This window comes from Benincasa hispida, chromosome 9, assembly GCF_027475165.1.
Source record: "Benincasa hispida cultivar pf3 chromosome 9, pf3_genome.v1.1, whole genome shotgun sequence".
Classification (NCBI taxonomy): Eukaryota; Viridiplantae; Streptophyta; class Magnoliopsida; order Cucurbitales; family Cucurbitaceae; genus Benincasa; species Benincasa hispida.
In genome coordinates this window covers 99495418-99511487 of record NC_143486.1, presented here as the reverse complement: position 1 = coordinate 99511487, position 16070 = coordinate 99495418, and the positions used below count along the sequence as shown (strand labels likewise).

The 16070-nt window shown below is 32.6% G+C and overlaps 2 protein-coding genes across 3 annotated transcripts; one reads left to right on the top strand and one right to left on the bottom strand.

The window, feature by feature from the left end:
- Positions 1–1793: 1793 nt before the first annotated feature.
- On the bottom strand, positions 1794–2423 carry LOC150034262 (uncharacterized). Its single transcript, XM_090317282.1, has one exon. It carries the CDS (start codon positions 2421–2423, stop codon positions 1794–1796), a length of 630 nt encoding a protein of 209 aa, XP_090173408.1.
- Positions 2424–5953: 3530 nt separating this feature from the next.
- Positions 5954–11619, top strand: LOC120085794 (WD repeat-containing protein 26 homolog). Of its 2 annotated transcripts, none has more exons than XM_039041988.2 (5): positions 5954–6506; positions 7154–7981; positions 9005–9106; positions 9658–10287; positions 11186–11619. In XM_039041988.2, the coding sequence occupies exons 2-5, from the start codon at positions 7181–7183 to the stop codon at positions 11426–11428; spliced, it is 1776 nt and encodes a 591-aa protein (XP_038897916.1). In that variant the 5' UTR covers positions 5954–6506; positions 7154–7180; the 3' UTR covers positions 11429–11619. The 2 variants fall into 2 exon arrangements, with proteins under 2 accessions (XP_038897916.1, XP_038897917.1); XM_039041989.2 differs by having other exon boundaries at positions 6058–6506; positions 7194–7981.
- Positions 11620–16070: the final 4451 nt, after the last annotated feature.

Genomic DNA, 16070 nt, shown 5'->3' with positions numbered 1-16070 from the left:
ACTAGGACAACCACACATGTAGTCAACCAGTATAGATACATGTGTTGATCTATTTCAACCTGAACATGTACATTACACTAAACCTAATTGATTATTTTATTCACATTTTTATTGTATTTGTCTTTAATATTCTCTAATATAATATTTTGTGTTTCAGGTTATTTGGGAGCCGTACAAAATTATTGTGCATACTTTGCCTAATTTTTGTACGAATGGTCAAAACATATGGCAGACGATGAGTCATTCACATTGGTGAGTGGCATCTTCCTGACAGGGTGATGAGACAATTCGATTTTCAGCAGGATATCCCATCGCCTTGTTGAACCCGTGTTGCATGATATTAACCTAAAGACTGGAGATTGGTCCGAAAAAGTTGCACATTTGGTAGTGCGATGGCACTATCGTGGAAGGTTTATTGTAGTGGGGGTTTCTCTTGAACAGTTTGACACAGATGTCACTCCAGAATATATTCATTGGTATAATAATATCACAAGGCACTACGTCACTCATCCGGGAGCAGCTGTGGGTCATCTGGTAAATGAATGAATATTATCTAATTTTTTTAATTTAAATTTATTTTAAATATTGTCTAATTGTTTATAATTCACAGAGATCGAACAACAGTAGACTCCGTGAGGTTGCGAATGATCCGAACCAGGTTCTTGCTATATGTAGTGACAACCAAAGCTATATGGAGGAAATTCATTATATGTACGATATACCTATTGTTCCTCCACCAGCTCCTAGATGTAAAGGACCTGTTCGGGAAGAGGATGAGTTTGATGAGGTTGAACATAATGTGGAAGAGTTGCCCCTATGATGCAGACGCAGAGTCAGACTGATTATGTTAGTCTGATGATGATGATACCAGCATTTGGTTCAGGACATTATGACTCAGAGCCTGGTCCTTCGTCTGCATACGTGCATGGACATGGTCGGGGTCATGGAGAGCATAATGAATATTTATATTATGAAGCGCCTGCAGAGGTACCAGAGCAACATCAAGAAGAACCTGAGCAATCTCAAGTTCGAAGTCGACGATGAAAACCAGCTCGAAATCGACGACGTCCGCCTTATGGGACACATTGATTTTTGTAATTATTTTTATATAAATGAGATATTTAATTTACATTTTTTTTTTTATGAGTTATTTTTTTTAATTTATTCTTTTTAGAGTTTAAATAAAATAATAAATATTTTTAGATTTTTTTTTTATAAAATGGAAAATTAAAAAAAAAAAAGAAAGAAATGATTAGAAAGAAGAAGGTGGAATGTGTAATAATTAAAAAGGAAAAAAAAAATTTGTACGGTATTCTCGCTCTCGCTGTCGCTCTCTCTCAAACTCTCGCTGTCTCTTATAATCTCGCTCTCGAATTTGATTGGGAAGTTCAGTAGCAAAAAGAAGGAGATTCATTAGCTCGTTATTTAGTCAGACTTCTGAGATGACAGAATCCGTTTGAAAACAACAATATTTTCCTAAATAGTTTCTAAAAATACAATATCCTTTTAATTATTTCTATATAAATCCATATTTTTTTAATCAAATAAATGTAAATAATTTCAAATAAAAATCAAAGTTTTTGTTTAAAATAAATATTTGAAATGAAAGATCCAAAATTAAACTCTACACTAAAATTTAGATTATAATATATATATAAACTCAACTCTGAATTATCAAGTATAAATATATAAACCCCACACATTCTATCACTCCTATGAGCCGTAAGAGATTTCAGAGAGGACAACTTAATATATTTATTTTTGGATAAAAATAATCTCAATATATTTATAATTTAATTGAATAATATCGTTTCATCTTTCACAGTGGCCGACGGAGCATTGAAAGAACCATCGTTAGATACAATGAAATCCATCACCGTGGAGACAATCTCATCGAAACTTACCGGCGCCGTCGTGTCGACCACTAGCCTCGGCACATCGCCGACGTCGAATTCCGTACATCCGCCGTAACTTTCCAGAAGCATCTCGATCTCGCGCCACGTGGACGGCTTATGCCAGTTCGTCCGATCATCAGCGCCGCGGCTCTCCAGTCTCCGCCTCCACTCCGTCAGATCAGACGGCCGGCACTCGACAATCAGGAGCCGCGCGCCGGCGACGGAAGCCACGTCGGCGAGGCGGCAGAGGTGAGATCGGCGGGAGAGAGGCGTATCGATGACAACACTGAGGCCGAGGCGGAGCTGCGTGGAGGCGAGGCGGAAAACGACGTCGTAGGAGAGATCGTTGACGAGCGCGGCGGTAGTTGCGGCGGCGACGGGAGCGGCGCAGTCCTTGACGTCGTCTTTGTCGATGAGAGGGATTTTGAGGAGAGAGGCTAGGGATTGGGCCAAAGTGCTTTTCCCGGTACCTGGATGTCCTTTCATCGCTATTACCATTTTTCTTTTCTCTTCGATTTCCTCTGCCATTTTTTTTCTGTTTTGTTTTGTTTCATCATTTTTGTGGATGATGGTAATTTTATTATCGTCTTCTTCTTCTTTTTTTTTTTTAATTGAAAAAAAGATATTTATTAGTGTGTGGATTTTTTTAAATAGTATTGAGTTAAGTTGGTGGAGAGTTAAATTTCTGTAAATTTAGTTGAATTGATAATTATTGTTTGTATCTGATATATAAAATTGAGTTGAGTTGGAAAGTTTGTATTCAGATGTTGTGTTAGAATTGGAGTATTTGATACCGTCTTGATGAGATTGGTCTTTTTGTTTTATGGATTAATTTTAACTATACACCTATTTTTTCAATGGATTTTTTTAAATATAAAAAAATATTTAAGTATTTGCAGGTATAATCTTTACTATAAAATGTAAATATTTTTAGAAAATTTCTTATTGTTTATGACATAAATTGGAAAAAGTCTTTTTTTTTTTTTCAATTTTTAAAACATAACCGATTCTTTTCAATATATATTTTTTAAAACTATAAAAAACTCTAATTCTTTTCAATTTGTAAAACATACCACAAAAATACATGTCGAATCTTCCTAACCTAACATTATTGTAAAAAAATTAACATGTTGTACACATAAATGTTGAATAACTAGACAACTTAACAATTTATGTTTATATAATACCTTTATTTTTTATTTTTTTTAAAAAAAAAGCAATTTTAGGACTTGGTAAAAGCAACTTTAAGACTTTTTTCATTTTATTCCTATGTTTATGATGTTGAAAAGGTACTAACTTTCATTCCTATATTTATTCCTATGGTTATAAGGCTGAAAAAGTACTAATTTTCTTTCCTATACTTATTCATATGTTTATCGCCGTGGAATTTATGTCATATTAAAGCTATTCCCTTTATAAATAAAAACATTTTTTTTATTCTATACCCATTTGTAATTTTCTTTTTAATTTTACATAAATCTATAAGACAAAATAAAACGAAATATAAATTGAACCAATTTAAAATTATAAATAGAATTATAAGTTGAAAATTAGGAAATGCTTTTTTATTTTCTATATTTACAGATATTTTTATAAAGATTAATTTATGTATTTACAATTGTTTTTAAAATAAAAACAGATGCCCAAAATGACATAAAGCTAAATTAGAACAAAAACGAATCTGACCAAGGATAGAACCAACAACAATAAGAAAATCAAACATGCAAAAGCGAATTATATATGAGAACAAATAAATCTTAAGCCATAAACCGAATATTCGAAAAGATTTTAGAGGGAAAAAAAATTAGATCTACCAAAAAATCGTTCACATTTACTAAAAAATAGTTAGATCTAAAAAAAATCTACAAAAAAAAAAAAAATAGATCTACCAAAAAATCGTTTATATCTACTAGATCTAAAATGTATAACCATACAAAGAAAATCGAATAAGGAAAACGCAACGTTCAACAAGAAAATGCAAGTATAGAATGAGGTTTGGGGAGAATACAACTCATATGAGCTATAAGAAGAAATAAGAGACGAGATGAAGGAAGACAAACCAAACAGTAAAAGAAGAGAAAATATGAGAAGAGAGAGAGGTGAGTAATGAAAACACATGGTGGGAAGAGAGAGAGAAAAGAAGGAGAGTAATTAAAACGTCGGAAAAACGGGTGTGAAACTGGGAGATAAAAAGGATAGAGTAAAATGGTGGATTATAGTTTTCTTTCAAATGGACAACAAACATTAGGTGGGGTTTTTAAGCCTACCTAACATAACTTTGTTGGACTATCAAACAACCCCCAACATATATTAGATGTTAGTTCATATATGTTCATACAACTGATGACCATATTAATTGGCTGGTAAAAAATTACGAGTTTAAGTTTCACCGACTCAATTAATATAAACTCTACATCTCCTCCCTTAGTACATTATCAAGGTATTTTTATTGTCACTCTTACACGCCATACAAGTGCTGAGGAGTCCGTCACAATGTGGAGTGTTCGTCATTATTTGATTGGTGTAAAATTTGATGTGTTTACATGTCTCACCAATATAAATCCAACATCAAAAGATGTTCGTCAAAACTCTCAATGCAATCTCACTCTCGAGGTCGTGGTTTGGTGCCTTATATGACCCCTATAGAAACTATTTCTAATATTACGAAAACGTTGTCACTTTTAATCTTGTATGTGTCTTAGCTTGGCTTTTTTGAACACTCTTATTTGTGAGTTAGGTGATGTATCATATCACTTCTCTCTTGAGCTTTTCACGTGGCTTGATGCGTGACACTCACGAGTCACTGCTACTTTGTCCATCTTGTGGGAGTTATAGCATACTTTACTCTAGTATTATTGATAATTAGGCTCGATTCTCTATAGAGCTAAATCTAAGTAGTCAACATTTAGGTTATAATCATAAATAGCATCTAAGAAATATAGTTAAGAACCAATTATGTTCGTATTGACATGATAAAATATCACATAAGTTACTAGTTTATCTTCCTATAATATTATGCATATCATATAGGACATTTGTATTCAAATCTCATTAGGTCACATCTTTGTCATTTTTATTAGAAGCAATAAATTAATTTTCAATACAATCAAACATGTGCACTTATCATTCTCATTAAAACATGTGTTTTGATTGACTATAAGCTCATAATGCATCCAACCAAAGCACAATGGATGCCCCTACATAGCAACCCCCACCTCCGCTTGACTCTTTCAAGTTCGACATCAATGTGATGAAAATCACGATTGAGTGAGTTGCATGAGTTTTCAATGGTGACATTAATATTCATAGGAGAAGATTTTATAAACTTGACTGGACTCATAGATTTAGTTTAAACGATAATTTTATTACACAAAAGTCAGTCTAACCATCAATAGAATATTTATCTTTTACGAGCAGAATTTAACTATTTGATTATCTGGAAGCTACTAATGAGACATGAAAACAAGCCTAAAAACTTTTTCGATGCTTTATAAATACAAAATATAAACAAGATTTTATTCTGGGTTTTCTATACATCTTTAGATTTGTAAATATGGCTGTACATAACCTTGCCACACATGCAAGACGATGTATTAGGAAAAAAATCCGACTAGGATACCATCCACTCTAGGTTCATGAGGTCTCCAATAAGGAAGACAATATTTTACTCGACGTTTGATTCTATTTTATTTCTTCGTTTCTCTTTGTATTAAAAAGCATTTCAAACCAACATGAACATAGTTCGACTGACATAAGGTATGAACTATCAACTAAGAGGTTAGAGATTTGAATCTTTCATCTTGTATATCTGTTGAACTAAAAAAATTCAATAAATTTGTAAAATTATGATAATCTAATTAAAATAATAATAACCAACTCGACATATAACCCTATAAATAAGTCATTTATTATTAATAATTAAAACATCACTCCTCTACCAACAATTCAAATACAAAGAACCAAAATGGTAATTTAATTCTAAACCATTTCCAAGTCCATCATAACTTAGCGAATAAGACATCTATCCTGAAATTGGACAATCTCTCACTTAATTTCACTTGCAAAAACAAAGAAAATGGAGAAAGAAGAAAGAAGAAAGAAGCCCATTTGGGCGGCCCCAATAATGAAGAACAAAACCAGGCCCAAGCTTCACTTCCATGGCGCCCACGACTCTTCATCTTGTCTCTTCACATTCTCTGTGTATTCCTTTGTTGGAATTCTTCATTCTTCATTTTCACTCACTGCATAAGAACCCTTCCAATCTCTCTCTCTCTCTCTCTCTCTCTGAGTTGGTTTCCTCCACGCAAAGCCAAACCCACTGTGATTTCTTTTCTTTTTCCCCCTTTTCTTTCCCCTTCTCCATCACCTCTTTTACTCTTCTTTAACCCATCATCTCATCATCCTCACCAAACCCTCAATTCCCACATCCGATTCCCCAAATTTTCCGATTCTTTTTCTCTCTGGCTATCAATTCTTCAATCGCCGGTTTCGGCTTCTACTTTTTCCCTCTACGTGAAGAAAACTTTGTCTTTCTTTTTCTTCTTTTTTTCCCCCAATTAAAAAAGAAAATTCTGGGTTCTTCTTGTGTGAGAATCTCGTCTTAGACCATCGGTATGTCGCCCATTTCTCTTGTTGAATTTCCTTGTTTTGTTTTGTTTTGTTGTTATGTTACGATATGTTGTTATCTTGTTTCTCTGTCGGTAATGTATTTGCGTTGGGATTTTTGATAACTATTTGATTGATTGCAAAATGATATTCTAATGGGATTAGTGTTTGCTTTTTGGTTCATGATTCATCAGGCTTGAGATTACGCTGATTCGTGTTCTTTAAAGTCTGATTATGTTTGTTTCAGTAATACGGCATCCTTTCATCTCTTTTTAGGCATCTAGTTTACTGCTGATTGCATTTTGTATCTACTCATGAAGTCGTCCCATTTTTCTTTTTAGAAGTGGTGAAAGTTGATCTAGCTGGATGATCGAAATGTCTTTAGATTCAGATAAGGTTCTTTAGGTTGCGGTTTTTTGGGAATATATACATGTTTTGTCAAGAAACATGCTTCGGTTCAAAATTCTTTACCATGTTCTTGCTTCTCTTGGTAAAATTTGATTTATTGAGCTGTTCCTGTGGCTGTCTGTCTTCCGAATGGGTATTGTGTAGTTTTATGCTTATTACTTTGGCTACATTGTGAAGTAGTGGGTTTGACATTTATTGGGGGTATTTTTTGTTTTTGAAATTATCTGTTTATCCGTTCATCATAGTTATTTATGGGCTGAGGTGCGCATTTGATGGGAGGTTTAGAGGATGAAGAACCAGCCTCGAAACGTATGAAGGTATCATCAGAGAAATTGAAGGGACTGTCGAACGGTTTATCTGTGGTAGAGCCTTTAGGGGGCTCTTCAAGAGACTTGATGGCTCGCCCCCTACAATCCGAAGGGGACAGTGGTGATGTTATTGGTTCAAAGGGAGTGATCAAAAGAGTCGAATTTGTGAGAATTATAGCCAATGCATTGTATTCTCTTGGTTATAAGAAAACTGGTGCTTATTTAGAAGAGGAGTCTGGGATACCCCTACATTCTCCGGCTGTAAACGTGCTTATGCAGCAAATTCATGATGGAAAATGGGATGAAAGTGTTGAAACTTTGCAAAAAATTGGTCTATCAGATGAAAGCATCGTCAAAGCAGCTTCTGTTTTGGTATTAGAACAGAAATTCTTTGAGCTTCTGGAAAGGGACAAAGTCACTGAAGCTTTACGGACGCTGAGGACCGAGATTGCTCCACATCACATTAACGAAAAGAGAATCCGTGAGCTCTCGTCCTGCTTGGTTTCTCCGTCAATGAGAGCTCAAGCCAATTCATCCTGTCAACAAAGTGCAAGGGCCAAGTCTCGTACACAATTGCTGGAGGAGTTGCAGAAACTTCTTCCTGCATCTCTTATGATACCGGAAAAAAGACTGGAACATTTAGTTGAACGTGCCCTTTTGTTGCAACGAGATGCCTGCACTTTCCATAACTCCTTAAATAAGGAGATGTCATTGTATACAGATCATGATTGTGGGAAAAATCAGATTCCTTCTCAAACTTTACAGGTAACAAATGTTTTTTTAGGACATTTTTGGTGAGGTTGTATCCATTTCCGTTTAGTCTCTGGTGATTCTTGCATAGAGTTGATATTTTGTTATGAATTATCTTGGGGGAGAAAATAATTTGATGGTTGATTTTCTTCACATATTATATGAATATAATATAATATAACTATTTAATTTTTTTTGGATGAAAGTTTGGTTTATCATAGAAAAGATGTTGTACACCTCTTTTAACTTAGTCACCATGTACATACCATAGATAGAAATCCAATTGGTGCACAAATTACTTAAAGAGGAATGCAATAGTTATTTTTGACGTTCTATTACTACATATTCTTTGAGATAATGAGATTAAGATTTGGAATGATAAGTTACGACCTCAGCATGTGATAGTTGAAATGACCATCACTTTTTTCCAGCTTCTTGCATTCTATTGTCTTCAATTGGATTTTTTAGATAAAGAAATAGAACTGGTAAAATGTATTTAGGTGAACAGTCATGAGGCAATGATGGTAATAGTAAACTATCCACTAAGGCCCTCTGACAAGACATAACAACAACTGCGAGAATTGGCCTCAATTGTTTAGATTACGGAAAATCTGAAAACAGCTTGGTCAATATAGCTCGAACTGAAGCTTAGCATTTAACTGAGCAAAACGCTGAACCTCTTTGTAAGACTTTTCAACACCCAAAAAGCCATGATGTTCCTCTGTCGAACTCTAAGTTTTTGTTTTCCTGCTGAGAATAGAATTGTGGTTTATTCTCGGTAGATTCATTCGTCGAACTCACTTGATATGAAATCATAATTGATGCAAGTAAGCATTTTCAAGCTCAATCTTATAGGAGTTTTGCTCCAGCAGTTATGTTTGTGAACCATTTTGTATTATGGATTGAGATTTTGATATAGACATAAAATTGCTAATTTCAAGGGTTTTTTCCTTTCTTTTTTCTCCTAATAACCATAACTGCTTGGCGTTGTTTCTTTCTGCTGTTAGCTGAATATTTTAGTTTTCTTGATCTGAGCAGGTGTTACAAGATCATAGCGATGAGGTCTGGTTTTTGCAATTTTCTCACAATGGAAAATACTTAGCTTCATCGTCCAGTGACCGATCTGCAATCATATGGGAGGTAATTATGATGACCACTTTTTAATGTCTCTCAAGAATGACTACATAGAATTAGTTTATAGATTGTGTGTGTAAAAGAAACTAGCTAGATATATTAAATGGTGTGTAAAAAGAATCTGTCTAGCTATATAAAAAAAGGGACTAACAAATAGAGCCACAAAAAAAAATTAACTAGCTATAGCTCCAGTCCAAAAGAACAAGGCCTAAATGATAGTTGCAGAAGCCTTAGATACGGTATAGACTCCTAAAGGGAAGCATTCTTGAGGATAGAATTAGTTTATAGATTGTCTTTGAATGTGCTTACCTTCTTGTTTTTTTTTTTTTTCCCCTAATTATAATTGTTGAGGAGGCTTCCATTACCCAAGTCCAGTTTTATGAAACAACAAAGGTTTTAAGTTATTAAGATCTTGACTTGAAGGTTTGCGGACCTTGAAAGATATCTCCAGACATCCATTCTTTTGAAAATCTTTTTCACACTAACTTCCGTTTTTTTGTTGATGACTTCAATGTCTAAGTCTTTATTTATTTACTTTGCTTCATTTTTGTTTTTAGGTAGACTTAAATGGAAGAATTTCTTTGAAGCACAGACTGTTAGGTCATGAGCAACCAATCTCTTTGGTCTCATGGAGTCCTGATGATAGTCAGCTACTCACATGTGGGGTGGAGGAAGCTGTCAGGCGTTGGGATGTTGCTTCCGGAGAGTGCCTCCACGTTTATGAAAAAGATGGTCTTGGACTGGTCTCTTGTGGCTGGTTTCCCGATGGAAAGCATATACTTGCAGGCGTTAATGATAAAAGTATCTGCATGTGGGAATTAGATGGGAACGAGTTGGAAGGTTGGAAGGGTCAAAGAACTCTTAAGATTTCTGACCTAGAAATAACCAATGACGGGAAGAAAATTATAAGTATCTGTAGGGATACTGCGATATTGCTACTCGACAGGGAGTTAAACGTTGATAAATTGATTGAAGAGGATCAAATAATAACATCTTTTCAATTGTCAAGGGATAATAAGTTTTTACTAGTAAATCTTTTGAACCAAGAAATCCATCTGTGGAATTTAGAAGGCGAGGCTGAGATTGTTACAACATACACAGGTCACAAGCGCACCCGGTTTGTTATTCGTTCATGTTTTGGAGGGCTCGACCAGGCTTTTATTGCAAGTGGCAGTGAGGACTCACTGGTACAGTTCTTAGTTTATCCTTTTAACTTATATGCTATATACAGCGGGGACCTTCATAAATTTTTTGCTTTTGCTTGGTTTACATCTTCAAATTTTCATTCACTCAAGTTACTTGTTTATCATTGTTAATTTTGGTTAAAGTATAATTCTAGTATCCTTGACATTTTAATGATATTAGTTAAATAGTACCAAGAAGTTGATATAGTACCTTCATGTGAACTTACTAAATGTCACATTAGCTTTCCACATACATAAAACACGACCATACAAACATATCAAGATGTCACATCGGCCATGTCAGTTTTGGAAACTTGTTAGAAATCTTCTTCTTTCTCCTTGCTCGGTTTGAAGTCGAAGCGAATTTCTTCCTACAAGGTTCTTTAAGTTTTCCAACGACACAACACTGCATTTAGACTGACGTGACATTTGAAATGAAACGCGGGGAGGATCTAGATCCTATTGTGTGGAGCTGCAAGTTCATTTAATCCTTTTCGTGTTGGTGCTTTAGCGTGGTTGAGATTGTTGTGGTTGTAACAGGGACTCTTGCTCCATGATATAGGAGACCCTTATGAACTCATCCTTTTAGGATAGGGTAGAATATTGTGACAGGCTTGTTCTTTATTGCTATTTTGTGGGAAGTTCGGCTCGAGAGGAATTGTAGAATTTTCAGAGAAGGGGAGAGATCTTTGGAGGTTTGGAAGGGTCAACGATGTGAGGTTCTGTTGGTGTTTGTTAATAAGACTTTGTACTTACCATCTTCATATCTCACACTTTTGGATTGGAATCTGTTTCTATCGATAGTTTGAGGTTTTGTTTTTCATGCATTTGTACACTTTCATTTTTCTCGATTAGAGCTTGGTTTCGGCTTGGATGATGGTTGGTTTATGGATTGTGGCAGGTATACATATGGCACAGAGGGACAGGGGAGGTTATAGAAGCATTGGAAGGGCACTCAGGGTCTGTAAACTGTGTGAGTTGGAACCCTACAAATCCTCACATGTTGGCATCGGCGAGCGACGACCGGACGATTAGAATATGGGGCTTAAGGGAGCTGGATGTTGATGTTGTTAAGTTCAAAAATACTGAACACAGTAGTAGTAATGGTAATGGTGTCCATTATAGCAATGGGGGAACATCTTGAACAAATTAAAGCTTCTTTCTTTCACACCCATTTGTAACTTTTTTTCCCTTTCTTTTCTATAGTTGGCTCTGTTATTCTGTAAATACTTCCCTTCAGTTTCTTCTTCCTAAGTTGACATTCAAAGTTGTGCAATGTGCATCATGAAGTCATTCTCTATTAATAAAAATGCTCAGTCCATTCAATTCTCTCTATTTTTTTTTGGGTTATATTTTACAAGAATTTTTTACTCAATTTTTGGTTATGTTTGTATTCCATAATCTCGAGTAAGTAAATTCAATAGTGGAGTTTGAGGTGTTGAGTAGTTTACTATAGCTCGTAGGTATTGCAGTTCGTAAGGTTATAGTAGTCAATGTAGATTATTTTAATCTGAATTATAATGTTACAAAGTAGTATACATTGTAGTTAAGTGGCTTATAATAATTGGGAACTTCAACTATTATAATAAGAATACAAATATTGAGTAGGCTATAATAGTCTTGTCCACTCCACTAAAGATAAGTTAAGGGTGCAAACACTTTATGAATGTGTGAAGAATGATAGGTTTTTGTTATTTAATATATGATGAGATCTAAGAGATATTTAACTTCAATAATGTTTAACTTATATTCTTTTATAAGGCAAAAATGTGTCGAGCGTTTGTATGTATGTATGTATGCATATGCATATATATATGTGTGTGTGTTGAATGTATATAATAATTTAAGACTAATAACCAACTCTTTACCCCAAACGCCTTCATAGTAACTTGGATTAAGATAGAGTGGCAAATCAAGTAAATTTAATAACATTCTTTAGCATTAACATTATTATGAATTTACTTTATTCTTATATATTTTTTTTAAATTTTGAAGTAAATCGATAATGTTGTTTTAAAAATCTTATTTACTTTATTCTCATGAATCTTATTTATTGATAAATATTGTTTGTTGGGAGCGTAATATGTGTGCCTATAGTGTTACTTTGCACCGTTTCGCCGTTAGATCTTTATTTGTTGTTCTAATTAGCTTGGGGCTTCTCTTGTAGAGACTCAAACAACCTCTTCTTCTTTGGATTTTTTCCTTTAGTTTTTTGTGCTTTCCTTTTGTGTTTTGTTGATTTTTGACCCTGATGTTTCCTTGTTTTGGTGTTTTTTGTGCGCCTTAACTTCGGGCTATGAGATTTCTATATTTTCTATAATCTATTGCTTTTGAAAGGAAAAAAAATATTAGAATAAAGTAAATATGACGATTTAGTCATTGATGAGAATTTTTTTTTGACAATTTCATGAGAATAAAGTAAATGAGAATTTATAAATTAATTTTTAAACTAAAAATTTATGATAAGTATGCTAGATTTTTTTTATTTATTATTATTTTTTTTATTTTTTTCATTTTTCATTTTTATTGTTGATAGGTAAAAGCTAAAGTTACTGCCCCCCCATAAAGTTAAAGAAAAACTTAAAAAACATTTCCCTAACCCAAACATGTCTCTACTGGATCTTTATTTCTCTAAAAACAAAAATTATTTGTTAACCTTAGTTAAATCTACGACATCTCAATAAGTGTAAGTTTTATCCGGAAAATTTACCCAATTTTTTTTGATAATAAACAAAATGTTGAATTATAAATTTATTTTTTTCAATCTTATAAGTCACTGAACTCTAAAAAGTGAAAAATAAGTTTTTAATGTCCCATTTGATAATTTTTTGTTTCTTATTTATTTTTTAAAATAGAAAAACAAAAATGTATTTAGTGAGGGGGTGTTTGACGTGCGATGAAAGCATAGAGTTGAGTTGAGTTGTAAATTATTATCTAGAGTTAAATTGTTTGTGTTTGTTGTGTAGAGTTGAGTTTGATTAATAATTATTATCTGTATTAGGTGTATAAAGTTGAGTTGAGATATTTGATGCAGTTTTTGTAAATGCAATTTATAAAACACAACAAATTATTTTCAACATATTATTTTTTAAAAAACTCTAATTCTTTTCAATTCGTAAAACATACTATCAAAATACATGTCATATTGCAACTCAATTACTTATGAATTGGTATATTGTATGTATATATATTGAATCTTGCTAACTTAACATTATTACAAAAAAAAAATTAACATATTATACACATAAACGCTGAATAACTTGATAACTTGATCGTTTATGTTTATATAATATGCATTGTTTATGTTGAATTGAAATTATGCATAAAATAATTACTTTTCAGTTCATAATGATGTTGGGAATGTGGTAGTATAGTATGGTTACATTCTTTTGAACTAGATATTCTAGTTGACGGCATTGGATTTTTCTAAGATTTATTATCATAGTTGAGAACATATCAGTCTACAATTTAAACATATTCTAAAGTTTCAATAAATGTTAGTTTCGGGGCTTACATAATAATATTAGCTAAAAAAATGCAGACAACTCTATGTAATTAATACAAAAATCTCATCTAAAAATGTCATATAAAGAGTTTGGAAAAATATATTAAGAAAAACACTACTTTCATAAGAACAATTTAGACAATATGATTTTAGTCCAAATTTGAGGATTAAAATTTTGAAAAAAAATTATAGTATGAAAAAAAATATATGAAAATTTAGAACTAGCGAAAATCAATTCTAAAAAGATGGTCTTTTTTGTCTCACACCAAAAAAGAAAAAAGACTGGATAATTGAGCAATAATGTCAAAGACACTATTATTTAGAGCATATGAAATCATATTTAAAGTTTAATCTACAAGGTGGTGACATATTAGAAAATAATGATTGAAAATTTTCTATTGGTTAAAAACAATTTTAAGACTTGTTAAAAGTAATTTAAAGATCTTTTTCATTTAATTCCTATGTTTATGATGTTGAAAATGTATTAATTTTCGTTTCTATACTTATTCCTATATATGATTATGATGTTGAAAAGGTTCTAACTTTTGTTTCCATGCTTATTCCCATGCTTATACTTTCTTCGCCGTGGAATTTATACCATATTAGAGCTATTCTTTGTATAATAAAAATATATTTTTTTATTCTACACTCATTTGCAATTTTCTTTTTAATTTTACAGAAAATTGTAAGACAAAACAAAATGAAATAAAATTTAAACCAATTTAAAATTATAAATGGAATTATAAATTGAAATTTAGGGAATATTTTCCTTTTTATTTTCTGTATCTATTACTATTTTTATAAAGATTAGTTTTATGTATTTATAGCTATTCTTTGTATAAAAAGAAACAGATTTTTTATTCTATACCCATTTGCAATTTTCTTTTTAATTTTACAGAAAATTGTAAGATAAAATAATCTGAAATAAAAATTGAACCAATTTAAAATTATAAATGTAATTAGAAAATTAAAATGAACTTCAAACTATTTACAACAAATCAAAGTCCGCAAATAAAAACGTCCCCAACAATGTCAATATACAAGTGAAAAAATACAAAACCATGACACATTACAAATGTTCACAAAGTCAAGCAATAAACAATAGACTATAACAAAAATACTTTGAATCTAACACTTATGAACCTCAAACTAGTTACGAAAGGTATGCTCGAATAGGGCCCTACATGGGAGAAAAAGAAGTATAGTTAGACCAAAGGGTAGGTCATACGACTGAAGTAGAAATAAAATATACTAGAACATACCTTTTGATTATGTTTGGTGTAAATGGAGGTCGAGATAGTCCACACGTAGGGGGCGGAAATAGATGTTGCCCTAACAAAAATATGAAAACGTTAATGACATATCTTACTTGGAATATAAGGAAAGAAGCATACCTTGTGTAAGGCAATCATTCATTTGTTAGCTACCTCATATGAATAGAATAAGATGGAAGAAGGAAACAAAATATATCGCAATAGCCAAACCACACATATGAGAATGTAAAACGGGTTAAGAAAAAGTTAGGGAAAAAAAGTTAGAGCAGGAATGTACCAACACAATATATCAGAGGAGGCTGTGGAGAAGTCTTAAAAAAATATGAAGAGGAATTTAGGTTTAAATAAAAGATACAATAAGGATGGTGGTTTAAGTACACCTAACCTCAATATGTTCAAACATTGACTTCATTAAACCCACAATAAAGAGAGACAAATCAAACATAGATAAAGTAATGATCAGGTTAATATTAATTGGGTGGTTAACCATAAAATAAATCTGCTGCAAATGGAAATAAATATAACATAATGTCTCACACATAAATGGACATAAGAATAAAGATCCAGAGGGCCTCAAGATTTGGTATAACTCTTTCACTAGAACAAATCCAACTCCAAACAAACAAAATAAACCGTTGCAAAACTTGTAAAATTGAAGTTCAATTTAAATCTAAGAAAATTGAATTTAGTCAAATATCGAAAAAAATTTCAATGGAAAAAAAATCCATTCATCAGATGAAAAATACCCAACAAATTGACTATGTATGGAGGATGAAATTAAAAAGCAGTCCACAAAATATAAGAAAAAAACAGAGATGCATAATTTTTTAATCTAATTATCAAAATTGTTGGAATATAAATGCAACATGTACAACAAAAGCAAAGATCGATAACGTTCTCATTACATTAAAACTATGAATATGCATGCAAAAAGGGTTAGAAAATAGAACCTTTGTAGAATATACCGTAATCTTCCTCTCCGTGCTTGAACGACACCACCGACGGAA

What these genes read in the sequence shown, in the direction of transcription:
- LOC150034262 (XM_090317282.1), bottom strand. Translation starts at nt 2,423, where the DNA reads ATGGCAGAGGAAATCGAAGAGAAAAGAAAAATGGTAATAGCGATGAAA.
- LOC120085794 (XM_039041988.2), top strand. Translation starts at nt 7,181, where the DNA reads ATGGGAGGTTTAGAGGATGAAGAACCAGCCTCGAAACGTATGAAGGTA. An exon ending in GATCTGCAATCATATGGGAG is followed by an intron (nt 9,107 to 9,657) that starts GTAATTATGATG and finishes TTTTGTTTTTAG; the next exon opens with GTAGACTTAAATGGAAGAAT. An exon ending in GTGGCAGTGAGGACTCACTG is followed by an intron (nt 10,288 to 11,185) that starts GTACAGTTCTTA and finishes GGATTGTGGCAG; the next exon opens with GTATACATATGGCACAGAGG.